The 13,854-nt window shown below is 41.4% G+C and overlaps 1 protein-coding gene across 1 annotated transcript; it reads left to right on the forward strand.

Annotated features, from left to right (window-relative positions):
* Positions 1-2,553: 2,553 nt before the first annotated feature.
* On the forward strand, positions 2,554-9,035 carry LOC116372523 (zinc finger protein 501-like). The gene is made up of 2 exons (XM_031821338.1): positions 2,554-3,673; positions 7,693-9,035. The coding sequence occupies exons 1-2, from the start codon at positions 3,265-3,267 to the stop codon at positions 8,466-8,468; spliced, it is 1,185 nt and encodes a 394-aa protein (XP_031677198.1). The 5' UTR covers positions 2,554-3,264; the 3' UTR covers positions 8,469-9,035.
* Positions 9,036-13,854: the final 4,819 nt, after the last annotated feature.

Genomic DNA, 13,854 nt, shown 5'->3' on the forward strand with positions numbered 1-13,854 from the left:
CGTCAATTCTACAGAAAATCTGTGGGCTGAACTGAACAAGCATGTGTGAGCAAGGAGGCCTGTACAAACCTGACTCAGTTACACCAGCTCTGTCAGGAGGAATGGGCCAAAATTTGCCGAACTTGTGGGAAGCTTGTGGAAGGCTACCCAAAACATTTGACCCATGTTTTTAATTATGAGTTTTGATTGATTGTGTTCATGTATAAACACTTAGATGTTTATTGTAAGATTTGGATATTGGATTTGGATATTTTCCAGATGAATAAAATGCGTTGCTTGATTTTAACCTTGAAAACTCTCGAATTTAGTTGCATTTCATTGAGTTAATTTGTGTAGCAGACATCAAGCTGAAAATGTAATGACTTTGCAACATCTATATCTGAATAAAAGTCTAAATTAATATTTGTTTAACTGTGTTAGTCATTAGTGGACATTCATTATACATCTACATCTATTTATTGTTTTTGGAGGAGCAGTATAGACCCAGCTGGTTATTGTTAGACCATGTAGGAGCAGTATAGACCCAGCTGGTTATTGTTACATCATGTAGGAGCAGCATAGACCCAGATGGTTATTGGTACACCATGTAGGAGCAGTATAGGCCCAGCTGGTTATTGTTACATCATGTAGGAGCAGTATAGACCCAGCTGGTTATTGTTACACCATGTAGGAGCAGTATAGACCCAGCTGGTTATTGTTACACCATGTAGGAGCAGTATAGACCCAGCTGGTTATTGTTACACCATGTAGGAGCAGTATAGACCCAGCTGGTTATTGTTACACCATATAGGAGCAGTATAGACCCAGCTGGTTATTGTTACATCATGTAGGAGCAGCATAGACCCAGATGGTTATTGGTACACCATGTAGGAGCAGTATAGACCCAGCTGGTTATTGTTACATCATGTAGGAGCAGTATAGACCCAGCTGGTTATTGTTACACCATGTAGGAGCAGTATAGACCCAGCTGGTTATTGATCCATCATGTAGGAGCAGTATAGACCCAGCTGGTTATTGTTACATCATGTAGGAGCAGTATAGACCCAGATGGTTATTGTTATACCATGTAGGAGCAGTATAAACCCAGCTGGTTATTGATACACCATGTAGGAGCAGTATAGACCCAGCTGGTTATTGGTACACCATGTAGGAGCAGTACAGACCCAGCTGGTTATTGTTACACCATGTAGGAGCAGTATAGACCCAGCTGGTTATTGTTACACCATGTAGGAGCTATCTCAAGGTCATCAGACTGTTAAACAGCTTCTATCTCAAGGTCATCAGACTGTTAAACAGCTTCTATCTCATGGTCATCAGACTGTTAGAAGCTGTTTAACAGTCTGATGACCTTGAGATAGAAGCTGTTTATCTCAAGGTCATCAGACTGTTAAACAGCCATCACTAGCCAGCTACCACCTGGCTACCTTTAGAGGCTGTTTCCCTGTATACATAGACATGGAATCACTGGCCACTTCTAATAATGGATCACAAGTAATTTCTAATAATGGAACACGAGCCACTTCTAATAATGGAACACGAGCCACTTCTAATAATGGAACACGAGCCACTTCTAATAATGGAACACGAGCCACTTCTAATAATGAAACACGAGCCACTTCTAATAATGGAACACGAGCCACTTCTAATAATGGAACACGAGCCACTTCTAATAATGGAACACGAGTCACTTCTAATATTGGAACACGAGCCACTTCTAATAATGGAACACGAGCCACTTCTAATAATGGAACACGAGTCACTTCTAATAATGGAACACGAGTCACTTCTAATAATGGAACACGAGCCACTTCTAATATTGGAACACGAGTCACTTCTAATAATGGAACACGAGTCACTTCTAATAATGGAACACGAGTCACTTCTAATATTGGAACACGAGCCACTTCTAATAATGGAACACGAGCCACTTCTAATATTGGAACACGAGCCACTTCTAATAATGGAACACGAGCCACTTCTAATAATGGAACACGAGTCATTTCTAATAATGTTTGCATGCTGCTTTACTCCAGGTCTCAGTTGTAAAGGAGAACTTGTTCTCAACTAGCCTACCTGGTTAAATAAAGGTGTTCTCAACTAGCCTACCTGGTTAAATAAAGGTGTTCTCAACTAGCCTACCTGGTTAAATAAAGGTGTTCTCAACTAGCCTACCTGGTTAAATAAAGGGGAAAGAAAAAAATACTAATCTCATATGTATATACTGTATTCTATTCTACTGTATTTAGTCAATGCCACTCTGACATTGCTTTTCCTAATATTTATATATTTCTTAATTCTATTATTTTACTTTTAGATGTGTGAATTGTTTAGATACAACTATACTGTTGGAGCTAGGAACACAAGCATTTCGCTACACCCTTCAATAACATCTGTTAAATATGTGTGTGTGATTGTATTTGGTTTGATGTATCTAATTATAGACAAGTTGACGAGCCTAACAAATAGCTTACCAAAATGTTGAGAATTGTAAGCCGGAACATATTGTAATGACCCTGTGTTTATAATCGCGGAAATCGACACAGCTGTTCGAGCAAGCTTTTGCGGCACAGTCGATAGCGCGCCGGACTTCGGGCTAGAAGGTCGAGGGTTCGAGACCTGCTCCCTGCCTGTTTCATTACAATATCAATCAGGAAAACAAACAAAAATAATGAACCCCCTATCAATTTTATTAGCGGGTTAAGGGTTGTGTACGTCCCTCAGATTTTCACTTTTTCACATGGAGTCGGGCGGTTGCGGATGAGCAATTATCAATTGCGGGTGAACAATCAGCTGACCCGCGCACCACTAGCCACCATACATTCAGCTTCTACGTCCGCCTAGAGAAAATTATTATCTGTAAGAGCTAAAGAGAAAACACGTCTGGTTGTTTTTACAATAATTTGTTTTGGCGTTGTTTGCAGAATTATTTTTGTTTGTTAAACTGCGTTTCCAACTCCAGTCAGCAGATGGCGATGTGATTTTCTCAGGTGATGTTTCTCGAGTGACGTAAAATCTAGTGGACGGGACGGGAGGTTTCTTCAACAACCATCTCGGTAACTCGTTAGCAAACATGAAACATTGAAGCTCTTTTGACTAATTTAGTGTATATTAATCACAGTGTTTTAAACACACTGTATATGTATGTACTAGTTACTCCGTTTAAGTTCATATTTACGTTATCAGCTATCTGGCTTGTTAAGTTAGCCCAGCAGTAGGCTAGTCGCTAATGCTAAATAGCTAGCTAGCTAGCTCACGTCCCCGAACATGAGCTCACTAGACTACTCTTCCTCTGCTAAAGAAAATGAGGTCTACTGGACGGAGAAAGAAACTCCAGGGCTGAACATTTACGTGAAAGAAGAAGAATTTACTGTAAAAGAAGAAGAATTTACTGTAAAAGAAGAGGACGTGGAGGAAGCTATCACAGTGAAAGAAGAACAGGACGTTACAGTGAAGGAAGAGGACGCTTCAAAATTGAAAGATGAAGAGGATGTTAGAGGGAAAGAAGAGGAAGAAGCTTTCAGAGTGAAAGAGGAGGGGAATGAACAGAAAGAGGAGGAGGTGACTGTCACATTGAAAGAAGAGGAGCAACTTTTTGAAATGAAGGAAGAGGGGGAGATTACTGTCACATTGGAGGAGGAGGAAGAAGACGAGACTGGAGTTCTGATGAACACCAGTGAGTACAGTCTTAATTTTTTTCTAGCTTCCAATTAGGCACATTCTTCTTCTCACGTGGGTAAAACAACTGGGGAAGCTGCCCTTCTCCTGACCAGGAGCGGTGTGTGGGTAAAACCACTGAGGAAACTTCCCCTCTCCTGACCAGGAGCGGTGTGTGGGTAAAACCACTGAGGAAACTTCCCCTCTCCTGTCTTGGAGCAGTGTGTTGGTAAAATCACTGGGGAAACTTCCCCTCTCCTGTCTTGGAGCAGCCTGTGGTTAAAATCACTGGGGAAGCTGCAGCTCTTCCTGTGTTTTTAGTACCCTACTTTCTTTTGTACACTATGCTGCCAACTCTTCCCCCAGGTCCTTAGTGTACAAGAGATTGTAGTGCACTATGTTTTCTGTCAATATATACCGGGTAAAATAATCGTTAATAAACAACTCTAATCTGTGATTTTGTTTTTTACTTTCCCAAATTATGTTTTCTCTGTTTTACTTCTCTGGTTTTAGATTATTATTTTTTCATTCAAAATTACAATTGTTTTATAGAGAAACAACGAAACTGGATGTTCTGAGAATATGTCAATGGTTAAATCACGTTAGAATAAAAAAAAATAGGTCTGGAAGAAAACTGACATGGTTCTGGACTGCTGCTACTCATTTCGTGACAAAGTTATGCAAATAACAAATAATGGATACAAATGATACACTTCCTCATGATATACTTCTGCCAGGTACTACTATTTGCAGTTAACGTTTAACTGAGAAGATTTTGGGGAACGTATTTCCATCAACCCACAAGACAGTTATGACATCAACTGGCTTCAGGCAGAGTGATAGACAAACACGTGCACCACAGAGACAGACAGGGGCAATATTGCTGGAAATTAATTGGCAGATATTTTGAATGGCTTGGCTTCTAAGGACAATAGTGTCTAACCAGAGGTGGGGATAATGTTGTGTTGTTTAGATAGCAGCTGGGAGCGGTGTCTGCTACTTCAATCAATCAAATTTATTTATAAAGCCCTTCTTACATCAGCTGATGTCACAAAGTGCTGTACATAAACCCAGCCTAAAACCCCAAACAGCAAGCAATGCAGATGTAGAAGCGCGGTGGCTAGGAAAAACTCCCTAGAAAGGCCAGAACCTAGGAAGAAACCTAGAAAGGAACCAGGCTATGAGGGGTGGCCAGTCCTCTTCTGGCTGTGCTGGGTGGAGATAACAGAACATGGCCAAGATGTTCAAATGTTCATAGGTGACCAGCAGGGTCAAATAATAATAATCACAGTGGTTGTCGAGGTTGCAACAGGTCAGCACCTCAGGAGTAAATGCCAGTTGGCTTTTCATAGCTGATCATTCAGAAGATCTCTACCGCTCCTGCTGTCTCTAGGGAGTTGAAAACAGCAGGTCTGGGACAGGTAGCACATCCAGTGAACAGGTCAGGGTTCCATAGCCGCAGGCAGAACAGTTGAAACTGGAGCAGCAGCATGACCAGGTGGACTGGGGACAACAAGGAGTCATCAGGCCAGGTAGTCCCGAGGCATGGTCCTAGGGCTCAGGTCCTCCTCCTCCGAGAGAGAATTAGAGAGAGCATACTTAAATTCACACAGGACACCGGATAAGACAGGAGAAATACTCCAGATACAACAGACTGACCCTAGCCCCTGACACATAAACTACTGTAGCATAAATACTGGAGGCTGAAACAGGAGGGGTCAGGAGATACTGTGGCCCCATCCAACGATACCCCCAGACAGGGCCAAACAGGCAGGATATAATCCCACCCATTTTGCCAAAGTACAGCCCCCACACCACTAGAGGGATATCTTCAACCACCAACTTCATCCTTCATCCATCCTGAGATAAGGCCGAGTATAGCCCACAAATATCTCTGTCACGGCACAACCCAAGAACGGGGGGCGCCAACCCGAACAGGAAGATCACGTCAGTGACTCAACCCACTCAAGCGACGCACCCCTCCTAGGAACGGCATGGAAGAGCACCAGTAACTCGGCCCCGGTAATAGGGTTAGAGGCAGAGAATCCCAGTGGAGAGAGGGGAACCGGCCAGGCAGAGACAGCAAGGGCGGTTCGTTGCGCCAGTGCCTTTCCGTTCACCTTCACACTCCTGGTCCAGACTACACTCAATCATATGACCTACTGAAGCGATGAGTCTTCAATAAAGACTTAAAAGTTGAGACCAAATCTGTGTCTCTCACATGGGTAGGCAGACCATTCCATAAAAATTGAGCTCTATAGGAGAAGGCCCTGCCTCCAGCTGTTTTCTTAGAAATTGTAGGGACAATAAGGAGGCCTGCGTCTTGTGACCGTAGCGTACGTGTAGGTATGTACGGCAGGACCAAATCAGAGAGAGAGGTAGGAGCAAGCCCATGTAATGCTTTGTAGGTTAGCAGTAACACCTTGAAATCAGCCCTTGCCTTGACAGGAAGCCAGTGTAGGGAGGCTAGCACTGGAGTAATATGATAACTTTTTTTGGTTCTAGTCAGGATTCTAGCAGCCGTATTTAGCACTAACCGAAGTTTATTTAGTGCTTTATCCGGGTAACCGGAAAACAGCCTCCAGCTGTTTGCTTAGAAATTGTAGGGACAATAAGGAGGCCTGCGTCTTGTGACCGTAGCGTACGTGTAGGTATGTACGGCAGGACCAAATCCGTGTAATGCTTTTGTACTTGTGAGCTTTGTTTATGACTGTTCGCGGTGGAACACGTGAAAAATTGCATTTACTTTTTGGAATTGTTTGGCGAGCTATTTATTTATCCATTATTTTACCCGGTAAGTTGACTGAGAACACGTTCTCATTTTTTTCAGCAACAACCTGGGGAATAGTTACAGGGGAGAGGAGAGGGATGAATGAGCCAATTGTAAACTGGGGATTATTAGGTGACCGTGATGGTTTGAGGGCCAGATTGGGAATTTAGCCAGGACACCGGTGTTAACACCCCTACTCTTACGATAAGTGCCATGGGATCTTTAATGACCTCAGAGAGTCAGGACACCCGTTTAACGTCCCATCCGAAAGACGGCACCCTACACAGGGCAGTGTCCCCAATCACTGCCCTGGGGCATTGGGATATTGTTTAGACCAGAGGAAAGAGTGCCTCCAACTGGCCCTTCAACACCACTTCAAGCAGCATCTGGTCTCACATTCAGGAACTGACCAGGACCAACCCTGCTTAGCTTCAGAAGCAAGCCAGCAGTGGTATGCAGGGTGGTATGCTGCTGGCAAATGACCTGCTGGAGACCCTATTAGCATGAGGTATTGGTTTGATATTTGGAGTTCGCTCGTCAATACCTCTTCAATGAAGGTCATAGGATGATGAGAGTGACACGTCTAGAATCAGATCCAAGTTGACCCTTTCTGCCAGTCATACCCCACCCTACCATGAGACAGACATATCTTGGTCATTGATCAAAAGACAAAAAGGTTTGATTTTGATCGTTATTTGAAATCTTACAAACTGGATTGAAATTCTGCGTAATTTGTTTTTTAAAATCTCAATGGTGTTAGGTCCTTCGTATTTTAGCTATAAGGTAAGACAGACTGATCTGAGTGAAATCTCTATGGTGTTATTAGGTCCTTCGTATTTTAGCTATAAGGTAAGACAGACTGACCTGATTGAAATCTCTATGGTACTGCATCATATATCCTTTAATTACAACCATCTCATGTCTGATTTCATGACATTTAGTTGAAATCTTGCCTTTTCAGAGGACAGAATTAAGACCATTCAAAATCATATTGCTCATTTGATTATTCTGGATTAACTGTTTTTTTAAAATGACCTCAGGTTATTGAGGGATCTAGTCCTCAGAGAAGATTAAACCTCAGAGAAGACAGTTAGATAATGTGGAGGTTTTATTCAGGGCTCGTATCCACAAAGCGTGCTGAAAAGCGTATTGACTTTTATATAATAATGAATTAGATTGTATGGAAAGATCAGCATTCCTACAATGAGACGCACTGTGAATATGGGCCCAGGTCCTCCTGTTTACTAAATACTGTCTGTCTTTGGCAGGAGAGAGACTAGACTCTCACACTGACAGCGGGAAGAGTCCTTCAGGGGAACCAGACCCAGAGACGTCTAAACCAGCAAGACGACACCACTGCTCCCAGTGTGGAAAGAGTTTTTCTAGGTTAGGAAGCCTGAAATCACACGTAAGAATACACACAGGAGAGAAGCCTTACCACTGCACTCAATGTGGAAATAGATTTACCTCTTTAGGGACCCTGAAAGATCACGTAAGAAAACATACAGGAGAGAAGCCCCACCAATGCTCCCAGTGTGAAAAGAGTTTCCCCCGGTTATGGGACCTGAAATCACATGAGAGGACACACACAGGAGAGAAGCCTTACCCCTGCTCCCTGTGTGGAAAGAGTTTTTCCACATCAGGGTCCCTGAAAAACCATGAGCAAACACATTCCGTAGAAAAGATTTTCCGCTGTTCACATTGTGACAAGAGTTTTAGGAATTTACAGTACCTGAAAAGGCACGAGAAAAGACATACGCGGGAGAAGATGTTTCACTGCTCCCACTGTGGAATTAAATTTACCTTGTTTCAGCAACTGAAAAAGCATGAAAAAATCCACAGCGGAGAGAAACGTTATGAATGCTCCCAGTGTGGGAAGATATTTACCCAGTTAGAGCACCTGAAAGACCACGAGGTGACACACACGGGGGAGAAGCCTTACCACTGCTCACAGTGTGGAAAGGAATACAACACATCAAATGGACTTAAAGTTCATGAGAGAACACACATACTGCTCCCACACTTGTCTCATATTTTTGACTGAGAAATTGTGCTTTTGTTTATGCTACATCAAATTGTATAAAACGCATTCCAAATTACATTTGTATGTTTTTTAAATTTAAATTTAAATTTTATTTAACCTTTATTTAACCAGGCAAGTCAGTTAAGAACACATTCTTATTTTCAATGACGGCCTAGGAACAGTGGGTTAACTGCCTTGTTCAGGGGCAGAACGACAGATTTGTACCTTGTCAGCTCGGGGGTTTGAACTCGCAACCTTCCGGTTACTAGTCCAACGCTCTAACCACTAGGCTACCCTGCCGCCCTGATGAACTGAATATGGTGTCTGTCAGTTGGAACGTAGAGTTTGAATGTAGACCTGATTTAAACTTTTTTAAACCTCTGGCTGGCTGCGTATGTCAGTTTAAAAGTAGAGTTTGTCTGTTTGAATGTAGATGCTCTGTGATTAAATTCAAATTTTCAAACTCTGGCTGTGTTTTCTTTCTGTGTGTGTTTGTATCTGTCTGCGTCATTCCTCCAGCACTACACATAATCGTGTGCTCTGTGGTATTTTCTCCATTGTTGATATTTGCTATGGTGGCTCACTCGGATACAAATGTCAAACAGGGTGTGGCTTTAAAGGGGCAGATGGTGTTGCACCCGCTTTGCTGCTATAACAGCCTCCATCCACTCTTCAGGGAAGGCTTTCCACTAGATGTTGGAACATTGCTGCTATAACAGCCTCCACTCTTCAGGGAAGGCTTTCCACTAGATGTTGGAACATTGCTGCTATAACAGCCTCCACTCTTCAGGGAAGGCTTTCCACTAGATGTTGGAACATTGCTGCTATAACAGCCTCCACTCTTCAGGGAAGGCTTTCCACTAGATGTTGGAACATTGCTGCTATAACAGCCTCCACTCTTCAGGGAAGGCTTTCCACTAGATGTAGGAACATTGCTGCTATAACAGCCTCCAGTCTTCTGGGAAGGCTTTCCACTAGATGTTGGAACATTGCTGCTAAAACAGCCTCCACTCTTCAGGGAAGGCTTTCCACTAGATGTTGGAGCATTGCTTCTAATCAATAGATACATATTAATGTATCAGTCCATAGGATGCCACCTTTACAACAAGTCAGTTATATTATTGAAGAATCAAGGGGTACCTATCATTAATGTATCAGTCCAACAATGGATGTAGCAACGGCAGATTGCCCCTTTTAAAGCCAACATCTCTGAACACAGTATTCCCTTAAAGTCACACTCTGTTAGATGTGAACACAGTATTCCCTTAAAGTCACACTGTTAGATGTGAACACAGTATTCCCTTAAAGTCACACTCTGTTAGATGTGAACACAGTATTCCCTTAAAGTCACACTCTGTTAGATGTGAACACAGTATTCCCTTAAAGTCACACTCTGTTTGATGTGAACATAGTATTCCCTTAAAGTCACACTCTGTTAGATGTGAACACAGTATTCCCTTAAAGTCACACTCTGTAAGATGTGAACATAGTATTCCCTTAAAGTCACACTCTGTAAGATGTGAACATAGTATTCCCTTAAAGTCACACTCTGTAAGATGTGAACATAGTATTCCCTTATGGTCACTCTCTGTAAGACACAAATATCAGAGTGAGCCACCAACAAAAATATAAACAATGGAGAAAATAGCATATAGAATGAATGTAGCCCTGTGAGTCCAACAGAAAACACAGAGTCCATTGTCTTATATTACCTTTGGAGAGTCTGCAACGCCTTTCAAATGATTCACCTTTTGTTGCCTTATTGCTTGGAATTTAATTACTTGTTACTCTTTAATTACTTGTTACTCTTTAATTACTTGTTACTCTTTAATTACTTGTATTTTTTAGAAACTGCACTGTCGGTTAGGGGCTCGTAAGTAAGCATTTCACTGTAAGGTCTATTGTATTCGGCGCATGTGACAAATACAATTTTATTTGTTTTGATTTGGAATTAAAATGCATTCAAATATTTGTTTTTTCTCCATTGATCTACACATCATCCTACCCCACAACTTCCAAGTGAATTTTTTTACAATTATTATTATTATTTTTGTTGAAAATCAATAAAAAACATTTAAGTTGAAATAGCTTGGTCGGATAAGTGTCCACCTTGTAATAGCCTTGTAGCTAAAAAGCCTTGTAATAACCTTGTAGCTAAAAAGCCTTGTAATAGCCTTGTAGCTAAAAAGCCTTGTAATAACCTTGTAGCTAAAAAGCCTTGTAATAACCGTGTAGCTAAAAAGCCTTGTAATAGCCTTGTAGCTAAAAAGCCTTGTAATAGCCTTGTAGCTAAAAAGTCTTGTAATAGCCTTGTAGCTAAAAAGCCTTGTAATAGCCTTGTAGCTAAAAAGCCTTGTAATAGCCTTGTAGCTAAAAAGCACAAAAAGCTTATTTCTCTCAAATTGTTGTGCACAAATTTGGTTATATCCCTGTTAGTGAGCATTTCTCCTTTGCCAAGTTATTAATCCATCCACCTGACAGATGTGGCATTTCAAGAAGCTGATTATTTAACAGCATGATCATTACACACGTGCACCTTGTGCTGGGGACAATAAAAGGCCACTTTAAAATCTGCCGTTTTGTCACAAACCACAGATAGCGTGAAAATGGCACACTGACTGCAGGAATGCCGAACAGATTTGTTGACAGAATTTAATGTTAATTTCTCTACCATAAGCCGCCTCCAACGTTGTTTTACAGCATTCGGCAGTACGTCCAACCGGCCTCACAGACCACGTGGAACCACGCCAGCCCAGGTACTCCACATCCGGCTTCTTCACCTGTGGGATTGTCTGAGGGTGGCGGGTGCTGAGGAGTATTTTTGTCTGGAATAAAGCCCTTTTGAGGGGAAAAACTCATTCTGATTGGCTGAGCCTGGCTCCCCAGTGGGTGGGGCCCATGCCCTCCCAGGCCCACCCATTTCTGCACCCACAGAACAGAGATACCGTGATAAGATCCGGAGGCCCATTGTGAGACTCATCTGTTTCCCAGTCATGTGAAATCCATAGACTAGGGCTTCATTTCTTTATTTAAATGGACTGATTTCCTTATATGAACTGTAACTAAGTGAGATCTTTGACATTTTTGCGTGATGCATTTATATTTTTCTTCAGTATACTTGTGGCTAAGTTTCAGCTTACTGGCAGAGGCAACCGGGTGTTTGGCTAAATGATCCTGGTACTTGGTCGAGTTCATGATGTCGTTGACCTTAACAAGTGCCCCAGGATGCTTTCAGGAAAAAGTGTTTGATCACATTCAACTCTCCAGTGTGGAGAGTTTCACCCAGTCAAGATACCTGAAAAAGCATGCGCTAACACACTCTGCAGAGAAGCCTTGAAAGAGAGAAGCTATTCCACTGCTCCCAGTGTGGAAAAATATTTACCTAGTTAGGGAACCTGAAAGACCATGGACCCCACACTGGGGAGTTGCCTTACATCTGCTCCCAGTGTGGAAAGAGAGATTTCATATAAACACAGGCAGTTTAGCTAGGTAGTTGGCTAGGTAATTAAACTAGCTAGCTGGCTAGGTAGTTAAGCCCCCAACCTCGCTCTCTCTCTCTCCACAGTTCTATGACGGTCTTAAGTACTCTGTTTCTGGGTCTGTAGAATTGGAATTGGAATATGTGGAACACAGAGAGAGACTTGGCCAAACTTTAACATCAAAAGGTTGAATGATGAAACCGGTGGTCGGTGGGAAATCAAGGAATAACCATGTCGAATTTGTTTCATTTGGTGACCTCATGAAAGACAGGAGACCCACATTAATGTATGTTTGTTTGTTTGTATACACTTCTCAACTATGGGGTTTGTATCTGAATGTTGTATAAAATAAATGATTAAGCATAAGAATACTTTTGAAAAGATAACAATTTGATTTTAGTGTTCTAAATGAGAATTGTTTTTCATAACTTATGATCAGGCAGTGCCTGATAGTGACATGGTTGGCAATTTAAATACAGACCAGAGGACGTAGGGACGCAGTCCATACATTACAAATGGTTAAGTAGAACATTTCTACAAAACTGAACACTACGTATTCAGTCTGCAGCTGTTTGAGTACCTTAGTCTGGTAAACGCGACGGATCGAATGACGAATGGTACTCTGAAAGATCCATTCTGGAGAACATTTCACTATCGAACAACCATTGGTACGCCTGAAGTATCTATTATAACAAGCTACTACAAACTACAAAAGACTTTGATCTCTGGTGGACAAACCAGAGACTTTCTGTCGACTGATTCAGCAGACGGACCGGCGATCACAGAGAGTGACAACAGAGCTATACACTCGTAAATATTTAAATTGCCATTTAATTTTTGAATGAGCAGCTGTTCATGTGCAAAAGGTTTGGCATTTCCATGAGCGTGGTTATCAACCGTATGTACATGGGTCCACTTTGTTTTCCCCCCACTCTTTATCGGTCCCCACCTCTTTCCTTTGTCTACCAAGCCGTCATACCGGTTTAGTCCACTAGGGACTTTTCAGTGCATCATGTGAGTAACCAATGTATAACCTGTCCTGTGTGTCTTTTATGTAATTCTGTGTGATTTATTTAGTTAGTTAGTAAATAAATAATTACGCCAATTTGAATATCGCTGATTCATAATTTATGTTAGGGTTCGTGCAGATATCCAAGGGTTTTGTGAAATTTTGAATATGACTGAGGTAATAATACATAAATAAGTGACTAATCGATAAGATATGAAAATATCTGAAGAGATTTCAATTCGGGAAATTGTAACTCTTTAAACAACATTTTCCTGTGGTGCCCCTGACTCCCTAGTTAATTTCTATTCCGTGATTAGTTTAATCACATGACATTAAGTTAATTTCTTTGCCACATTTTTTGCAGATTTACTTTAGTGCCTTTTACCAAACTTTTTGCAGAATATTTGTATTCTGTACAAGCTTCCTTCTTTTCACTCTGTCATTTAGGTTAGTCTTGTGGAGAGTTACTTCAATGTTGTTGATCCAGTTTTCTCCTATCACAGCCATTTAAACTCTGTAACTGTTTTAAAGTCACCATTGGCTTCATGGTGAAATCCCTGAGCAGTTTCCTGCCTCTGGCAACTGAATTAGGAAGGACGTCTGTATCTTTGTAGTGACTAGGTGTATGGATACACCACCCAAAGTGTATCAGCTAAAACACAAAGCCAACAAGCAACTTGACAGATCTTAAAGAATTTTATGGAATAACAATGTGCAAATATAAGACTTACCAGAAAGTAATCTCTTCCAAAGGGGATTCTAGCATGTATTGAATCAGTGGTGTGAATATTTATGTAAATATTTATGTAAATTAGATATATCTATTTTGCATTGTCAATACATTTGCAAACATATTACATCACTTTGTCATTCTGGGGTATTGTGTTTAGATCAATGAGAATTTGTATTTATTTAATCC

Source organism: Oncorhynchus kisutch, unplaced genomic scaffold, assembly GCF_002021735.2.
Source record: "Oncorhynchus kisutch isolate 150728-3 unplaced genomic scaffold, Okis_V2 scaffold3961, whole genome shotgun sequence".
NCBI classification, from domain to species: Eukaryota; Metazoa; Chordata; class Actinopteri; order Salmoniformes; family Salmonidae; genus Oncorhynchus; species Oncorhynchus kisutch.

What these genes read in the sequence shown, in the direction of transcription:
- LOC116372523 (XM_031821338.1), top strand. Translation starts at nt 3,265, where the DNA reads ATGAGCTCACTAGACTACTCTTCCTCTGCTAAAGAAAATGAGGTCTAC. An exon ending in TGGAGTTCTGATGAACACCA is followed by an intron (nt 3,674 to 7,692) that starts GTGAGTACAGTC and finishes TGTCTTTGGCAG; the next exon opens with GAGAGAGACTAGACTCTCAC.